The sequence below is a fragment of the Phyllostomus hastatus genome, unplaced genomic scaffold, assembly GCF_019186645.2.
Source record: "Phyllostomus hastatus isolate PE091 unplaced genomic scaffold, TTU_PhHast_1.1 phas_scaffold_114, whole genome shotgun sequence".
Lineage (NCBI taxonomy): Eukaryota > Metazoa > Chordata > Mammalia > Chiroptera > Phyllostomidae > Phyllostomus > Phyllostomus hastatus.
The window spans coordinates 591,378-611,082 of NW_025334006.1; the positions used below are offsets into that span (position 1 = coordinate 591,378).

Sequence of the window (19,705 nt, forward strand, 5' to 3'; positions counted from 1 at the left end):
AGCCTCTCTGCCTACACGCCACGCTCAGGCGCGCGGCATTCACGCCATCGCGACCTCACATCTGCCCACTTATTCGTCCTATTCCTAAGGCCGCCACGCTGGCTCCTGCCTTTCTTCTATGCAAACTCCAGACACCCTTACACCTTCACACTTCCCGTTGGAAAAAAAAAATGCAGCTCTACAATGAAGTCCAATTCTTGGCCAGTCTCCAAAGACACACTCCGCATTTCCACTTCCTGTCTACACTGAAGTCATTAATACCAAGGACAGCGCTGTCCTACTCACTCTGCAAGGCCCGATCCAAATGACACCTGTGTTGTGACACTTTCTCTGACAAGGAGGGAAGAGCCGTAAGAAGGGAAAAGGAGCGCTGTCCCTGAGGGAGCGCTTCCTCTGTGGGAAGCCTGCATGGGCGCCCAGGGCGGTGGGCACTGCTGTGCTCCCCACTGGCAGACAGACGGGCACGTGGGGGTATGCGCCGCATCCAGGGCGGCACGGCTGGTGAGCGTGAAGTCGACATTCCAATCCACGCCCGCAGCTCTCCTCTTTACCAGGCCGCTCTAGTGAACTCTCAGGAGCCCCCTTCTTAACTTTCTCACGGGTGGACCAGGCTGACCACAGCTGACTCCACTGCTCAGTCTCGGCGTCCCCAGAACAGGACAACCAGGCACGTGGACTTCCTGAGGGGTGCAGCGAGGGGAAATCAACGTGCCTCTGAAGCGTTCTCGCCAAAGCCACTCAACCCGAGTCTAATGACCCCGCCCGAGCGGTGCTCCTCAAATGGTAACGTGCACGCAGCTCCCGTGGGCTCTGGCTGAATGCAGATTCTGACTCCGCACGTCTGGGCTTGGGCCTGAGAGTCTGCATTTCTCAGAAGCCTCCAGAAGTAACCTGTGCTGCTGGCCCACGCCCATGCTTCAACCAGCGAAGCCCAGCATCTGGACCTGACCCCTAGTTTGTAAGACACAGGAAAGACAGAGGAACAAATTAAACAACTCATGGCCAGGGCTGGAATGAGGGGAACGAGGCACACGCCTCAGATACAAAATTTAAGGGTAAAAAAAAAAACAGTAAACTGGGAACCAAAGTGTCCCAGGTTCGATTCCCAGCCAGGGTACATGCCTGGGTTGCAGGCCATAACCCCCAGCAACCACACATTGATGTTTCTCTCTCTCTCTCCCTCCCTTCCCTCTCTAAAAATAAATAAATAAAATCTTAAAAAAAAACAAAACAGTAAAAAAGATAAATATTCTAATACAAAATTTTAAAAATTAAAATAAATGCAAAGAGAGCCCCATGATGAACACAATGCCACGGGTTTAAATAAAGACGATCAGCACTACTGAGTCTTCTTCCTGTCCCCACGCCAACACGGCGGCACAGCACCGCATGCCATGAGCAGCATGGCGAATCCAGAGCACGGCAGAGTCCAGGGGCAACAGAGACCCGTGTGGTCTCCACACCACATCCGTCCTACAAAAGGGAGGAGGCGTTACGAGGCTTCAGAGACGACACCAAATGCAAAGTATGAAACTTGTTCTGACACCGGTGAGAACCCACCTGTGCCACAGAAAACGGGGCGATGCCAGAGGAAACACACACAGATGGAATGTTCGGTGATACGGGAGATTGTGGACTCCGAAAGGTTCAAGATAAGGGCACTGAGGTTTCTTAAAGTCCTTACTCATTGAAATAAGGTGCTGAAGTATTTATGGGTAAAATGACATGAGAGGGAATATCTGCGATATTCCAGGAAAAAAAAAGTTGTAAGACAAGATTAGTAAAATGTTGCTATCTGTTGAAGGTGGGTGATGGTGTGTGTGGATTCATTATACCATTCTCTCTAATGTTTATACTTAAAATTTCCAGAATGAAAAGTAACTAATCCAGATAATAAAAGCAGCCACTCCTTCTAGCACGTGCCGGGCGCTGTGATGATCTCACTGAGGTGTCACCACCATACGGCAGTGAGTGACTGTGCCACGAATAGAAGTGAAGTTCAGCAAGCTGGAATAACTCGCCCAAAGTCACGGGAGGCTGGAGCCCAGGTTTGACACCATGCATTAAAACATCTATGGGACACCTCGAGGGGCTTACGGCATAAGCAACCTCTGCTAAGCAACCTCAGCTTGCAGTCCCTTCCTCTCCCGGCACCTGAACGGCGGAGCCGTCTTGAGTGGCTAAGATGAGGACTACCTGGCCTTGAATCGTGGCTCTAACCCTCACCCTCCGTGTGACCTGGGGCAGTTAGTTCCCGCTGTCCCTCAGTCCCTTCATCTGCACGGGACTATTAATCTCACACCACTAGGAGATTAATTACCATCTTATAAAGGAGTTAGGAAGATCAAACGAGTTAATAAATGTGAAGTGCTTGAATCATGGGTGACACACGGCCAGCACTGATTAAGTGTGAGCTATTATTACCATTATTATTACTGAGTTCTCAATAAAACTGAACGACACTGAACCCACCCTCAGGCAAACTCCCAGCCATTTATTTTTACGTCTTCTAAGCAACAGGACTTGGAAGGTGAGCTGCCACCAACGTTTATGAAAGCCCATGCACAGTAATCAAGACTAACGTTCCTATATTCAGGGGAGAAAAAACCAGTATTAGTAAAAACGTAGAGACAGTGGGCCCAGGACCATCACTACAGTATCTCTGCTTTGCAAGTTTAAGGTCGAGGAATTCATGGTGTTTATAGGATTTAAAAATCTTCAAGGAGGTACCAGGAATTCCTGCTAAGCTGAGAGGCCGGGTGCCCACAAAAATAAGCAGGGAGCCCTGGGTCAAGGGCAAGGTGGGGGGCAGAGCCGGTGCCAGCAGCGCGCAAACGAAGGAGGCTGAGAGCCAGGAGCCAGAGCTGAGCGGCGACAGAGCCGCTGTCCTCGGCCGGGCCCAGAGGGTCAGTGGAGGGGCTGCGTGCACCAAGGCGCACCAGCCAGGACCATGGGCAGAGCCAGGCCAGGATGGGCGGGGGCACGGTCCCAGTGGTGAGAGGGCTCTGACTGGGTTTGCTGGTTTTAACTGCCCTCTTTGTAGTTAAGTTCTGTCGGTCCTAACACAACGCTTCCCCGAGCTGTCCTGCTACAGAAGGTGAAACAAGTAAGGACCCAGATCTTCTTGGGCCACCTGCCAGCCCCCTCCTTCCTTCCCCACTGGCGTCTCTGCGCTCACTCACTGCCCCGCTGCCAGCACGCATTCACTCTAACTCCCCACGTACGCAGCGTGGGCAGCGTCCCGTTCCCCCACAATCGTGAGCATTTACCGAAGCCTGAGATCCATCAGGCACTGTGCTAGGAGCTTATAGTCATCTCGCCTGGTCCTTCAGCCATGCATGAGGTGCTGTAACCATCCCCACTTCACAGATGGACCTGTGGCCGAGGAGCCCACAGTCACGCTGCCACAAGTGTGGTTCTGTCGGACTCCAGAGACTGCCTCCTCTCTGCTGCCTTCTGTCAGCAGGCCTGTGTCCTGACAGGGCTGGGAATGAGGGAGAGACCGCTGCAGGCAACCTGAGCACAACCTCCCCTAGGGAGCCCGGCAAGCTCGGGAACAGCAGGTGAAGAGGAAGGAGCAACACGTGAGTTCTCTCCGCTCTGGGCAAATGGGTCGCCTCCTCCCCTCACTCCCCCTCACCGCATCCTGAGGGCGGTCCGGGCTGCCCCTGCCAACCACCACCCGGACACAGAGGGGGGTTATGCAGAGGGGGACATATCCCAGGTTTTTCCTCCCTTAAAGGAAGGGAGAAAAAGGCAAGAGGATTCCCAATAGAAAAGAAAACTTACAAATATAGTAACAATGGAATAAAGCCAGGACATATAAATAAATACATTAATTTTTTTTACAAATCTGTTGAAAAAAAAACTTTTTTTCTTAAGAGCAAACTATACTTTACACTATTATTTCATGTTCATTATTAAAATCTTAAAATCGACATTAAAATACAGGCAATTATCATTATTGTCATGTGATTCCTATATCAGGAGATGTTCTTTTCCTTTCAAAGCACAGAAAAGTCAAATACATACGATAAGACAATTCGCTTGCTATTTGAAATGAGAAATGTAAATTATTATGTTCACTAATCTTTGAAATCAAGATCAAGGAGCTTGAAATCCTGTACGTTTAAAATAAGTGGCAGGTGATTATCTCCTAGAACACTACTCAGCAGCAGAAGGACCAAACGAACGAACTAAAATAAATGCGACGACAGGGACGAAGCCCAAAGCCACTGGGCTGAGAGGACGAGAACTCACGAAAGGGCCGTGAAGAAAACACAGAGTGATGGCAGGACCTGCACTGCGTGGGGACCTCAGTCACGCAGGTGTGCGCGTCTGACAAAACTTAGCAAATGTGAGCTTGGGATTCATCCTCCGTACTCCAAGTTTTACAAGCAGGGAAGCAAATGCTGAACTCTAGTTACTGATAGGCACGGTCAAGTATTTAGGTGGAAGGGCACTGATGTCTACAAATTACTTTGAAATGCATCAAAAGTAAGACTGAGCCCTGGCCAGGTGGCTCAGTGAGCTGGGGAATTTTCCCAAGCGCCAAAAGGTTGCAGGTTCAATCCCCGGTCAGGGCACGCACCTAGGATGCGGGTTTGATCCCCGGTCTGGGCGCATACAGGAGGCAACCAAGAGATGTTTCTCTCTCACATCTCCCTCCCTCTCCCTCTCCCCCTAACACACACTTCCTCTCTCTCCAAAATCAACAAACATATCCGTGGATGAGGATAAAAAAAAATAAAAAGAATGAGAAAGGGATGCAGAGATATACAGATATGCAATAAAGCAAATATAATGGTAAAATCTAGAATCCAAGTAGCAGATAAGCAGGTGTTTATTGTAAACTTCTTTCAACTCTGCTGTACATTTGAACATTTTCATAGAAATAAAGAAAAATATACTTGTTTATATATTAAACAGGGGACTAAGAAAAGGACAAAAAGAAGTAAAAGGCAGAGTGTAAGGGAAAGAACAGTAAGTAAAAAGGAGAAAAAATTAGAAGGGGAGTCAGACAAAAATATAAATTGAAACACATACAGAAAACTGAGGGCATGCAGAAAGAACCGGAAACACTCAGGGGGCTTTGCGATGAGTGCCTTGGTCCCTGGGCCACGTGTCCAGTTCCTACCGCTAACCTATATTAAATGCTAACCGCCCTGGCTGGGGTGGCTCAGTGGATTGAGTGCTGGCCTGAGAACCAAAAGATCACCGGTTCAGTTCCCAGTCAGGGCACGTGCCTGGGTTGAGCACCAGGTCCCCAGCAAGGGGCGCTTAACAGGCAACCACACACTGATGTTTCTCACCCTCTCTTTCTCCCTCCCTAAAATAAATAAATAAAATCTTTATAAAAAATAAATTCTAACAAATATGTTCCATTTCATAAAGGAACCTCATTCAATCTGAGGGCTGAAAATGTAATAGGAACATGACATTCTAATAAAGTTACAGGAAAGGCATTTAAAAGGTAATGCCATTAATAAGTACAGCACAATTTGTATGCTGAAGTGAGCCCTGCTCTCCAAAGCTGTCACAAGCACAGAAATTATGGGAGATTTAGAGCATGATTAACCTGCGTCCGAATCCCAATTTCGTGAATAAGCAGCCATATGACTTAAGACAAGTTACTAATCCCTCTAACCCTCCATCTCCTTATCTGTGATATGGAAATAGTATCACCTCTCTCCCAGCGTGATTTTGAGGATTCAGTGAGACCATATACATGGAAATGACTCGCCCGGCACCAGGTACCCAGCAATTCTTCATTAGATACTGTTTTTCTTTCCTCTTATTCTAATAATGCCATCATTGCTTTACAGAGTTTTGTGACACACTTTGAGGTATGGGCCAGAGGAAGAAGAGAAAAGGTGCTGCAGGTGGAGGGGAGGGCAGAGACACAGGTACGAAGGCCAGCAGGAGAGGGGCCTTCTTTCAAAGGCTGCTGGGGCATGGAGGTCGGGTTTAGAGGTCACGCAGGGAGGGTGAGAAGGGATGTGAACAAGCGAGAGCAAGACAAGGGCAGAATCGGGCAGGGCCTGTCCCGCCACGCCGAGGAATCGGGTCTTTGTCTTCCCGGCACGGGGGAGCCACTTACAGCTTGTCAGTGGAATAGCGACCTGGTCTGAGTTGTCTCTTAGAAGGAATATTCTGCCCCAGCTGGTGTGGCTCAGTGGATTGAGCGCCAGCCCATGAACCCACAGGTTGCTGGTTCGATTCCCTGTCAGGGCACATGCCTGGGTTGCGGGCCGAGTCCCCTTTTGGGGGCGAACAAGAGGCAACCAATCAATGTTTCTCTCCTTCTCTTTCTCCCTCCTTTCTCCTCTGTCTAAAAATCTAAATTTTTAACCCAAAACATCTAAAAAAAGAAAGACTATCCTGATGGCTGATGCACTGTACAACTCCAGGGACACTGTGAAGTCAGAATGTCAACAGACACAGGATGTGGACTGGAGCAACATCGTGAGTCCGGAACCTAAGCACCACACCCGGGAATGCTGCTGTGGTTACCGTCACCCGACAAGCACGGGGAATGAGGACGGAACCTGGGGACACCAGCACTTACTGAAGGGACAAGCAGAGCCAAGACACCCTACAGGAAACTGAAGGGGACACGGTCAGAGAGAACCACATGTGGCCGCTACGGACGGAGAAGCACCCGTCCAAGGTAGTGACCAGGAGGCTGTCACCGACCTTGTCGAGCAGGTTCCCTCAAGTGACAGGACAGAAACCAAATCTCACTCAACTATTCTGAAGTGGGGACAGAGACCGTGCGCGTGAGGCGCGCTCTCAGGACCGGCGCACACCGGAGAGAGGCAGGGCAGCGGTAAATGGGGATGCACAGTGGAGAGAGTGCTGGGAGGAGTTTGAGAAATGGGGGAAAGATGAGTCTAAAGATGCAAGGGAGGAAAAGGGTAACCATGGTGGGGGCGGGGGCTAGGGACGGGATGCAGGTCGGGGTGGAGGGCCACACCCAGAGACAAAGAACGAAATGCTTGCACACACGAACAGCTGGCTGGTGCTCTTCACTCTCCCTTTGCAACAGGAGTTCCAGCTGTCTAAGGGTGAGCGTGGAGAAGGCGGAGCCAGAAACGGGAAATCTGCAGATATTTCAGAATAAATGCATGGAGCACGAGAGAGTCACCTGGCTGTGGGCGTCGTGCTCAATCCCCCCCAGGGGCATTCAGCGGCCTGGGAGTGTGGGCTTCCCACCACCGGCCAGCCAGGCCAATCAGCAGGACTGGGATCCTGCCCTCCGGGGACTCAGACCTGCATCCTCACGCTGGTGCCTTCCTCTGTAAATAAAGTGTGCGACAACTGTCTCCTATGGGTGGGGATTTGGGAACAACACCAAAAAAGACAAACAGGACTTCTGCTCTTTTTAGTCTTATGATGTAAGAGAAGAAACAAACGGAACAAAAAAGTTTACAGTGGTGGTAAATATTACACAGAGAAGTTTACAGCACCATGAAGAGAAGGTAGGAACTGCCTAACCGAGACTGTCTCCCTGGAGAGGGCAGAAGCGATCTGAGACCTGGAGAAGTAGCAGAGGACTGCTATGTGAAACGGGAGGAAGAAACAGGGAGAGCATTCCACGAGAGAGCAGCACGTGCAAAGGCCCCCCAGGGAACCCCGAAACAGAAAGAACATGTCACTCAGCAAGACCTGGAAGTCCCACGTGCTAAAAGGTAAAGCGTGGCAAGGGGACACACGTTTTGTGGGGATGTATCCACAGGGGACCACGGCATATAAAGCTGATGAGAATTGTGGACTTGAGCCTCAAAAGCAATAGCAATCTGCACTTTTCATAAGACTGTTCTGGCAATGGTATGCAAAACAGATTGGAAAGAGACAAGAGCGGATGCAAAGAGGATGGTCAGGAGCCATTCAGTAAGAATCCAGGCCGGGGTGATGGTACTACAAACAATGGTGGCGACAGTGAGGACAGACAAAAGAAGTCAAACAAAGTAAGAGGTTTAAAAGAAGCAAAGTCACTTAGAATGTACAGTCTGAATGTGGGGAATAAGGATGAAGGACAAATGGAAGATGATGGTCAGTTTTTAGTTTGGGAAATCAGTCGGATGGTGAGCGGTGCTAATCACTGAGAAGGGACGGGTTTGATGGGCAAGCTTTTGATTTTACTTTTTAGTCTGTTGAGGCCAGGCACCTGTGAAGCACCCAAGGAGACAGGCTGAGTAAGCAGCTGAATGCATACATCCCTAACACTGTCATACAGCAGTCCTCGCATTCTTCATATTTGTAAAAAGACAACAGAGGGGAACTTCCTCAACATAATAAAGGCCACGTGTGACAAGCCCACAGCTCACATCACACTCAACAGCGAAGGATTTAATGCTTTTCCTCTAAGATCAGGAAGAAGACAAGGATGCCCACCCTCAGCACCTCCATTCGACACAGTATTGGAAGCCCTACACAGCAATGAGGCAAGAAAAAGAAATAAAAGGCATCCAATGTGAAAAGTAAGAGCTAAAACTATCTTTGTTTGCAGCTGACATGATCCTATATCTACAAAACCCTAAAGATTTCATGCAAAAAAAAGTTAGAATAAACAAATTCAGCAAAGTTGAACACGCAAAAAATCAGTTGTATTTTTATATACTAACAATGAACAATCTGAAAAAAATATGAAAATAATCCTATTTATGATAGCATCAAATAGAATAAAATATTTAAGAATAACTTAACCAAGGAGACAAAAGATTTACACACTAAAAACTACAAAAAACTGCTGAAAGAAATTAAAGACAAACACAATGGGAAGATATCCCAATGTCATAAATTGGACCACTTAAAATGTCCACACAGTCCAGAGTGATCTGCAGATTCAATGCAATTCCTATCAAAATCCCAGTGGCATTTTTTGCAGAAATAGCAAAAAATCCTAAAATTTACATGAAATCTTCTGGGACCCCAAATAGTCAAAACAATCTTGAAAAAGAACAGAGTTGGAAGACTTACACTTTCTAATTTTAAAACACATTACGGAGCTACAGTAACCAAAACAATGTAGCACCAGCATAAAGACAGAGCAACGGAACAAAGCAGAGGCCCAGAGTAAATCCGTGCACATACAACCAAGTGACCTCCAACAAGGATGCCAAAACAACACAAGGCGGGGAGACCGAAAATGAATTTAAGACCTGAATATAAGGCCTAAAACTATAAAAATTCTGGGAGAAAACAGGGCGAAAGCTTCATGACATTAGATTTGGCAATAATTTCTTAGGTGTGACCCAAAAGCAGAGGCAACAAAAGCAAAAACAGGCAAATGGAATGACAACAAACTTAAAAACTTCTGTGCATCAAATGATACAATCAGCAGAGTGAAAAGGCAACCTATGAAAAGGGAGAAAATATTTGCAGACTTATATATCTCATAAGGGGTTAGAGAATGCTTGCAACTCAACAACTTAAAACCAAATACCAGGAACCTTATTTTTTTTAAATGTCCAAAGAAGATAAATGAGTGGCCAAGAAACATATGAAAAGATGTTCAACATCATCAATCACTGGAGAAATGCAAGTCAAAACCACGAGATGCCCGGTCTCCCCCATTAGGATGGCCGCTATCAAGAGCCTGGAAATAGAGTGTCGGTGAGGACGTGGAGGAACTGGGGCCCATGTGCACCTGGTGGGAACGGAAAGTGGTAGAGCCGACATGGAAAAGAGTATGGAGGGTCCTCAGAAAATTGCTGATAGGACCACCATGCGACCCAGCAATCCCACTTCTGAGTGCCCACCTGCAAGGATGGGAAACAAGACCCCGAAGACAGAGCCGCACACCTCGGGGCACTGTGTTAGCGCTGTTCGCGGCAGCCGAGAGGTGGGAGCCGCCCACATACCCACCAACAGATAAATGGATGAAGAAAATGTGGGACATACACATAACCAGTATCACTCAGCCTTAAAAAAGAAGGAAATCCTGCCACATGCTACAACATGGATGAACCTTAAGGACATCACGCTAAATAAAATAAGGCAGCTACAACAGACAAATACCACGTGATTCGGTTCATAGATGGAATCTCCAGCAGTCTCACTAAGAGGCTGAGAGCAGGAGGGAGGTGGCCAGGGGCTGGGGTAGGAGAAGTGAGGAGTTATTGTTTAGTGGGTAGAGAGCTTCAGTTTTGCAAGATGAAAAAGTTCTGGAGATCTATTGGGTAATGATGTGAATAACTTAACAGCAATTGCCACACACTTAAAAATGGTTAATGTAAGGGGGTACTTTATGTTCTGTGTTTTTTACTGTTGTTTAAAAAGGGGGGCTAAATTTAAAAAGGGCAAAATAGTACCACTGCACACAGCAGGAAAGTTTGAGGACAAGAAGAGCAGCAGGACGATGGGGTTGCATTTGGAGCAGTGACCTTGAACGTCAAGGGGGAGACGGCAAAGCGAGGCCTCCAGGCTCCCACCACGCGTCTGGTTTGAGCTGTTTCACACCCAGTTCAGCATGAGGCCGCCGCGGGGAGTCGAGTGGCGGCTGCCAGGTACTGGGGGGGGCGGGGGTAGAGGGGAGGGATTATTGTTTAATGAACACACGGTTTCTGTTTTGCAAGATGAAAGCCATTCTGGAGATGGATGGGGGTGATGGTTGCGTAACCATGCAAATGTATTCCATACCACTGAACTGCGTACTTAAAAAAATGATTAAGATATTAAATTTTATGTTACGTGTATTTTACCAAAATAAAAATTGTACAAAAAAAGAGAATGAGGCCCCTGGTGTGCAGTAGACATGATGGAACTTTTCAAACTTTTTTCTTTAATCCTCACCGGAGGACATGTTTTTACTTATTTTACAGAAACAGGGAGGGGGAGAGAAACATCGACGTGAGAGAGAAACAGTGACAGGCTGCCTCACACACGTGCCCAGACCGGTGCGCCAACGGGTATGCGCCCTGACCAGGAATCCAACCAGCAGTCTTCCGGTGCACGGGATGACGCTCCAGCCCAGGGAGCGACGTGGCCAAGACCACACTGACAAGAGATTATTATGGGGCCTCTAAAGACACCCTGACCAGGGGACTCGGTTGTTTCCTCAGATCTTCACCTGGTAACAGGAACAGCAGCAACCCTCCATGGGTGGGGAGTTCTCCCCGACTGAGCTTGCCTTGGCCTGGACTGCGCGCTCCCTCCCGCATGGCAAACCCTTGTTCCCACCTACCAGGAGGTAGGAGGAGCTGTGTCCCCAGGTCCAAAACAGCGTCACTTGTGCCCATGATGCCAACTGTAGATTTAACCCCTGACCTAACTGCAGATCCCACCTCTCCCAGAAACACCGTCTTAATCAACCAGCCTGGGGTATTCTGGTCGGGCACCAGCAATCTGTCCCACGGCCCCTCCCTTCGCCAGTCAGAAAAGGCAGGATTACACCCTTCCCCTTCTCTCCCACCCCCTCCCCCAAATATCCTGGACCAAGAAAAATCCTCTCTTTTCTGCTGTTCATTGCTCCCTTGCCCCACCCCTCTTCCTATCAAAACCTTCCACTGAATACAACCCCTCAGCGCATCCTTTCAGCTGCGAGATGGGACGCTGCCTGATTCCTGAATCTCTGCATAGCGCCCATTCGATCTCCACATTTACTGCTAAATTGTGTGTTTTAACGGAGCCTTTCCTTGAGGACTCAAGTACAGTTAGAAAAGGGAGGAAAAGGCAAACACCATGGCTGTCATATTCCATTTATTAAAACCTTTCCTCCACCCTTTTCTTTTCTATATATTACCAGATTTAAGCTTCTTGCGTCTGTTCTTTATATACCAGTTAATGGAATTCAAGTTTAGCATTGAGGATAGTTAGAAAGAAAGCAGCGGGGTAGGGGGCGGGGGGAGTTCATCTTCTCTGTAGCTGCAAAAAGCTAGACGCCGTGCTGCACCGTAAAACCATCTGACAGCGGAGCACACGGAACGCTCCCAGGAGCATCAGCACGCGTCTCCTTCCCGACGTGGGGGCTTTGTCAGGAGGCCTCCCTGGCCCGTCTTCTGTTTGACAAAGCAGTCATTTAAGACACCGGATTGCAGAGGAACTTGCTATATATTTAGGATGGAGCCCTTAATCCCCCAGAAGCCTGCAAATTGATTGGCTCTCTGGAAAACCTGTATAATTTTTATGCAAAAACTCTGTGTATTTAAATCTTAGTAGCCTATTAAATCAGAAGAGGCGCTCCGCGCTTTCTCCGCCCTCCAGGCCTGCAGGCTAATAAAACCCAGGACCCTGTGGAACTCCTTATTCAAACAAAAGGTCTGACAGCCTTTGTCTCATTTAAATGAGCCCAAGCTAGAGGGACGCAGGAGGACAGTCCCAGGGGCTGCAGGAGGCAGACCAGTCTGGCCGGGCAACCAGAGTGGTAGATCAGGAGGCTGTAGTACGAAGCAGAAGGAGTGAAACCCCAGGGGACACCAGTCCCGTCCTGGTCCCGGTCCCAGTCCACTGTTAACATGGCAGGTGACCTTCTCTCCCTAGGCTGGGCTCCACCGCTCACCTCCCCAACCCACAGCTGCAACGCACATCCTCCGCAGCATCAGTGTGAGCAGCTCTGCATAGCTCCGACTTTACAGACCTGGTTGCCACAAGAAGCCTCTGTCTGTGGTTTGAAGACTTATTTTTCTTTCTACACCACAGCATTTTATAGAGACCGTGTTGGGAACCACCCTCCCTGGTTTCAGAAACTGTAACCCCTTGTGGCTAAGGCTGAGCAGAGAGGCCTTGGGACCATAATCCACTAAGGACACAAAGCTTATCTTCTGGGTAGCGGCACCTCCTCTGCACCCTTTTACCCCACCCTGCTTGGCCCCGGGCAAATGACCGGTTAGCCAATGATAGGTAAGATTCCTCAAGGGAGGGACGACCTAAGACAGGCAAGGTCATGACAGGGGCCATCAGGGAAAGACTTGCAGGGCTACAGAAAAAGGGGGTGATGGACCCTTGCCCCTCAACTTTGACATAGCCTGAGTCCTCATTCTGTCTGCAAGAAGTCTCCTAATCTCTTGGCTGCCTTACTTCCCCTGCCTGACTTCAGCCTGAAACAATGCTGGAGGGCGGTACAGGCCTGGGCAGGACTGGGAGGTTCCCATGGAAGATCAGGCCTAAGGAAGGATGCATAAAATCCTGTGAAACCTGCTCTGCTAAGAATGCCCTCAATCTTCTGATAAGGGTCCAAAGCATAAAATGAGTCGGTTTCCCAAAGTGTTATAGCCCTTTAGCTAACTGACCCTGACTCAGAATAAGCCCTCAGAGTTCTTTGAACATTACCTGTTGTTTGATCCTTACTGCCTGACAATGATTGATGAGCTTTACCTGTATTCCTGTGCAAACTGAACCCAATAAAAGCCATTGAGGAACGGGCTCCTGGCCCTTCTCCTTTGAGAGATCAGCCACCTCTCCTCCCCAAGCAGATCATGTCTTGGTAGACTTATTCTCAACCTTGGCAGACGGTGGTGGGGGCGGGGGGCTCTGCCGGCAAAGCTCCCCCACAGAGACAAGCACAGCTGAACAAGATTTCACCCTCAGGCCTCCTGGGGCAGTTTGGTTGTGGGAGTGAAGGTGGGCTGGGGACTCTCAGCTAGTTACCAGTGTTTCCCGTACAGCCAATGGCTTCCCCATGTCAGCAGGCAGACTCCAGCCGTGGTTTTCTTCCAGTGACTTCGAAGCGTTTTAAAGAACACAGTCATCTTCTAAAGGGAGAGAAAGAAAAAACGACACACGCGATCATCCCAGGCCAGCACGGGGTGCCCCTGGGGCTCCTCCACGGTCCCTTCCCTCGCTCGCTTCCTCCTTGAGGCTTCTCGGGCCCCAGCTCATCTTCGCCCTTCCAGTCCCACCGTCATGACCTTCTCACCTGCCCACCCACCTTCTGGAGTTCCTCTCTCCACTTCTTTGCACTTAAACTCCATGTTCCCCCCTCTGATCACTTGTACTCATTGGGGGGGGGGGGCGGGTGCAGAAAGGCAAGAAGGGAATTCTAGGCTTCCTGTTTTTCCTTTGTTCTTACAGTCACTACACACGGTTGAAGGGTGCATGTCAATCTGCTGTGTGTGCATAAAAGACTCAACGCCAAATTAGTAATGTAAGAGCTTATTCAAAATAGAGGAGAACACTAGACCCTCAAGAGGAGAATAAGCAGAGAACAGGCACAGAAACTCAATGATGAGGAGATGTATGCAGCTACGTGAAAATATTCGGCCTCACCCTAGCTGGTGTGGCTCAGTGGATTGAGCACCAGCCTGTGAACCAAAAGGTCACTGGTTCGATTCCCAGTCAGGGCACATGCCTGGGCTGTGGGCCAGGTCCCTGGTTGGGGGAGTGCAGGAGATCAACGTATCTCTCACACATCGATGTTTCTCTCCTCTTTCTCCTTCCCTTCCCCTCTAAAAAATAAATAATTTTTTTTAAAGTCTGGCTTCCTGAGTAATCAAAGACATGCAAACTACAAAGAGCTATCGATAGTCACCTATAAAATAAAATGTTTTCAGTGCTCACATTCACCGATCACAAAATGAAATGAGAGAGGCACACTCCCACGTGGAAGGTAAATGAGCTCCCCCTCTCTAAAATACGAAGGGATAGCACATGTGTTTGCTGTTACGCTGTTTGCCTTCCTCACAGCACTCATCACTCGATGATCCTCACCTGCTAATTTGTTCACTAGCTCCTCCCACTGGGATGTCAACCCCATGAGAGGGAGGAGCTGGACTGCTCTGGCCACTGCTGTGTCCCCTGTGCCTAAAATAAGACCTGGTGCGTAACATCTTTGCAATAATTAACTGCTGAACGTGACGAAGTTCAGGACATGCTACCCCAAAATATGACACCTTGGCATACTGAATATTTTAAGCAGAACCAGTCTGACCTCCTCCCCAATTTACCTACTGGCCTCAAACGGGTCAAAAAAAACCCTCACATGAAAGATGCTCTGTTTACACCTAGAGGAGAGCATCCTTCCCTCCCTGGGCAAAGGGATGCCAAGGAGAACCCTAGCTGGCCGGCCCTGCTAAGCTTTCCATTTGCGACAGTCACTTCATACCCTTTACTCAATCACATTCCTCCACTCTTCATCAAACCTAGCACCAAATACTCAGGTTGGTCTGTCTGGGTCTTCCACTTCCTTTGAAGTCTCCCACGTCACCACGTAAAACTCACTCCAAATGAACGTGCGTGCTTTGCTCCTGCTAATCTGCCTTTGTCGGGTTAGTCTGCAGGCCCAGCTTCGGACCACACGAGGGTCAAGTGAAACTTTTCCTCCCCTACATTAACTGTTTCTTCACTAAGGATTTTTGATGTGGGAAAAACTCAAACTACAATGGTAAGTAAAATCAGCAGGCGAAAAAGCCGTATATAATTGGTACTATCCCAGTTATGTCCAAACACAAATATAAATGGGAAAAACACCAACAGAAATAAACACACAAAAATTTAAGCAGTTCCCTCTTGCTTGTGGGATAATGGGCGACATTTATTTTATTTATTAAATTACAATGTATTTTCTAAGTTTTCTAAAATGAAATAATTTTCTGAACAGATAAATATTTAAACAGAATTTTTTATGACTATGTGTGCATGCGGTAAATAAACCAATAAAAAAAAAAAGCTGCTTTCACTGAAGATGCTACTTCTCCTGTTACTCCCTGGAACCGCAGACAAAGGCTCTCTTCTGCCCTGAGTGTAATCAGGTTCCTCTGAGCTCTCTCTGCTGGTCTGAGCCCAGCCATGGGTTTCGCTCTGTCCTAACAGAATCCAGTTCAGGCAAGAATCCTGTCGAGTAGGTTTAGCACATGCGCGAGCACACTCCCGCACGCACACGCAAACACACAAACCCACCCTTGGTTTTCTGACCGCCCTGCCAGGCTGAGCCATTCTAACAAGAATCCCCTGTATCCTGGTATTTTCTGTAAGTTAATTTCTCACCCACTGACCTCCACCTCGCTCTTGGCTGGGAACCAGGGTGGGGTCGGAGCCCGTCTCCTGCTCCTATGCCAACACGCCCGCTGCAGTGGTCTCTACATCCATGGAGATGGATGCCTCTCCCCTGCCCCCTCAGTAAAGTCCACCTTACCACTCTTTAACAAGTGTCACAAGATAACTGTTTTCTTTAACACTTCCATTGGTTAAAATGCCTCCCAAGGCAAGAAACATCCTTATCACCAGCAACAGCGAGACCAGTACCAGACAGTACAGCTTCCTGTGAACCAGGGGCCCAGTCCGTCCAGGCTGGCAGCAATGGAACCCAAAGGCACACCTAATAGTAGACTGGAGGTGACACAGAGGTGCACGGTTGTGCACGGTCGGGGAAGCCTTCCCAGGAGTTACAGTGACACTGAGTCTTGAAGAATGAGGAGGAGTTACCAAAAAAGGAGCTAACGAGACTGATGTGTACAAAGGCACAAAAGAAGCCAAAGTGAACTCAGGACAACACAGGGGGTAGTCAGGTGTAGATGAGAACAGGGTCAGTTTGAGGGAGCATCTAGCACAAGCCCTCACCAACGCTAGTAAAAAAGTTGCTAAAATGCTGAGAACGTATATAAAATGCAGATTCTTAAGCATCACTCCCCCAAGACCCTGATTTCTTCTGGCTGGGCTGTCATCGCCATTTGTAACAAGTACACCCGAGTCTCTAACTGAGGTCTGCACTACACCACGCCTGGAGCGACAGTGGTCAAGAGGTGAAGGACGGGAAGGTAGGGGGAGGCCCGGAAAAGGTCAGGAAGGACCTTGAGTCCACGCCAGGGACTTTGGATATTATGTTGACGTTTACAAAAACTTGAAGGGATTTAAGCGAGTGAGTGATATGATTATTACATCTGAACTATAGAAAAGATCACTTCCTAGCAGGATGGACAACAGACTGGGTGAAGCTGAGCTTCAAGCTAAAGAGAACTAGTAGGACGTTAGTACCATAACTTCTAGTCACCAAAAGGAAGGAAGAAGGGAAGGAGCAACGGAGATAGAGGATGGATTGGGAGATCCTTATAAAAGAGAATGTGGGCCCTGGATGGTGTGGCTCCATGGATTGAGCGCAGGCCTGAGAACCAAAGTGTCGCTGGTTTGATTCCCAGTCAGGGCACATGCCTGGGTTGCAGGCCAGGTCCCCAGTGGGGGGCACACAAGAGGCAACCACACACTGATGTTTCTCTCCCTCTCTTTCTTTCTCCCTCCCTTCCCCTCTGTCAAAAAAAAAAAAAAAAAAAAACTTTAAAAAGGGTTTTTTCTCCCTCTCTTTAAAAAGAGAGAGGAAATTTGGAAGCACTTGGTGATCAATGGATTGTGGAAGATGAAAGAACAGGAACCAAGCCAGGTTCGTACTTGGGCGACTGATCGGGTAATGATTTCAATCTTTAGATTGGGAGTGTCGGTTTCCGGAAAAATTCAGTGTGTGCACTTTAGGAGATGCTAAGCTTGAGATGGTTGTTGGGCATCCAAGTAGAAACGACCAGTGAAGGTCCAAATTTAGCAATTTGAAGCTGGGAGAAACAGGGTGGAAGATGTAGAATGCAGAATGATACGGATGTGGGATTCTTGGCTATGAAGGAGGTCGAGTGTGAGTGCAGATAAGATCACCCAAGGGTAGGGATCGAGAAGAATGCCAGTAAGTCCGAGAACAATCTAAGAGTCCGTGTGTCTGTTTAAGGGTCACCACGACCCAACGAATAATCCATATGTTCTAAGAACAGTGGAAACATACAGGCTACCTACCCAGTGTGCTGTAAAAAGCGCTGGTTCAAAGGTCCTGAGGCCCAGACTCTGGCTGCAGCTTTGTCACTCACTGGCTGGGTGGCTGGCTGGGCAAGTCACCCAGCCTCTGCCTCTACTTCTTCATCAGTAAAATGAGCCCCCCCCCCCACCTGCTCTGACTAACTTATTAGGCTGTAAGGATCACACCCGAAGGGGCTGTGAATGCACTTCCCTCGTCAGTAAAACAAAGACACACCACCTGCTTGATGAACTCATTAGGCTGCAAGGATCACATCTGATGGGGCTGTGAACGCACGCTGTAAATTTCTCTGTAAGCATTTAAGTTGTCGTCCCAATGTGCAATATTTCAGCTAACAATGTATATGCCTTCTAAGTACCCAACGGAATTCTCCTTCCCCAACATCAGTAAAAGTCTAACTTGTATATGTTTGATGACTATTTCTAGCCTGAAAAGCAGGGTGTTCTTTCCCCTCGAGGAATTGCCAAAATCTAATGGTACTGGGCCCCCTCACCAGTCAGGTGGGGGTTCTCTCACTAGACCCCGAACCCCTCACCATACAGGTTCTGTCTACGGCGCCTGCAGCAAACAGAACCAGGTAAAACACCTGGAATGAATGAACCCAATCAATCGACCAGACACTATTCGCCCCGTTTGTCAAATGACTCACAGGAAGCCCAAAGGAATAAAATAAGAGTCGCACAAGTGAGCGACAGCTCTGGGACCAGAACCCGGGACAGCTGACTCCCTCAGTGACCCTAGGGACCCCGCCATCCGCACGGGGTCCTCCCCGCGACACTGGCGCTGGGCCCTCGAGGCTCCGCCCGCACCCGCGGCCCCGACGCCGGTCTCCGAGCCCGGGTCCCCACGACCAAGCGCGACCCCTGCGACTCCGCTCCGCGGCCCGGGGCTCGTCGCTCCCGTCTCGTCCCAGCGCCCCGCTCCCCGCTCGGGCCCCGCCGCACTCACCACCGCCGGTCGGCTCGCCGCCCCGCCTTCCTGTGTGCTCCCTCAAGCGTCCTCCGCCTATTTCAGGGAAACCGCTGCCGTCGCCCTAGGGTTCCGGCCCGGGTTCCCGCCGCGCCAGGGTGGTGCGGTATGCAGGGGCCGCCACTTGGGGGCTGCCTTCATTTTTCGCGCACTCATTACTCAACCTTCCATCTATCACTCAACTCTATTTTAGGGCCTAGCACCACATCAGCAAAGAGGAAAAAGGGCTCATGGACATGGACGACAGTGAGGTGGTTGCTGGGGGGAGGGGGGCCTAAGGGGACTAAATAATAATAATAATAATAATATATATATATTAAAGATTATATTTAAAAAAATAAAATTAAAAAATAACTCAAACAGGGCAATGTTAGGTAGTGATAAGGACCACAAAGAAAACGGGTGATATAAAGGAGCTGAGTGGGGGAGAACTATTTTAAATGAGGCAAAGTTAGGCCCCTCTGGGTGAGAGGCAATTAATCTGAGGCCTAAAAGGTGAGAGGGAGCAGGTCAAACAGAGATCCAGGGGAACAGCGAGCCCAGGGGAGGGAACAGCCAGTGCAAAACTCTAAAGCCTGAGGCAGTTTGACAGGTCAGAGGTCAGTGCGGATGAAGCCCAGGGAGCTAAGGAGTAAGGGGTGGAATGAAGCCCCAGCGGTGGGCCAGACAGGCCCCGGTGTTGAGGAGTGAGGACATTGAACCAAAAGGGATGGACAGGTGTTGAAGGGATCCAATCTGGGGAACAATGGGATCTGGTTTACATTTTAATTTAATTTTGTTGATTTTGATATAGAGAGAGAGAAACATTGATTTGTCATTCCACTTATTCATGCACTCATTGGTTGATTCTTGAATGCACCCTGACCTGGGATCAAACCCACAGCCTTGGCACATTGGGGCGATGCTCTAACCAACTGAGCTACGCTGCCAGGGCTTTGGTTTATGTTTGTAAATATCTCTCTGGCCACAGTCTAGTGAATAGATTCTAGGAAGCAAGAAAGCTACAGA

General features: G+C 48.8%; 1 protein-coding gene across 4 annotated transcripts in view; it reads right to left on the minus strand.

Annotated features, from left to right (window-relative positions):
* Positions 1 to 18,718, minus strand: part of AGK (acylglycerol kinase) — a 71,985-nt gene extending 53,267 nt beyond the window's left edge. The window contains exons 1-2 of one of the 4 annotated variants that reach the window (XM_045855705.1): positions 18,677 to 18,697; positions 13,606 to 13,694 (exon numbers count right to left, since the gene is read on the minus strand). In XM_045855705.1, the coding sequence (XP_045711661.1) occupies positions 13,606 to 13,691 (86 nt within the window). In that variant the 5' untranslated portion in view covers positions 13,692 to 13,694; positions 18,677 to 18,697. Of the gene's footprint in view, positions 1 to 13,590; positions 13,695 to 18,537; positions 18,557 to 18,676 lie in introns of those variants that run through there. The other 3 variants (XM_045855706.1, XM_045855703.1, XM_045855704.1) reach the window with 3 other exon arrangements.
* Between the last annotated feature and the right edge of the window lie 987 nt (positions 18,719 to 19,705).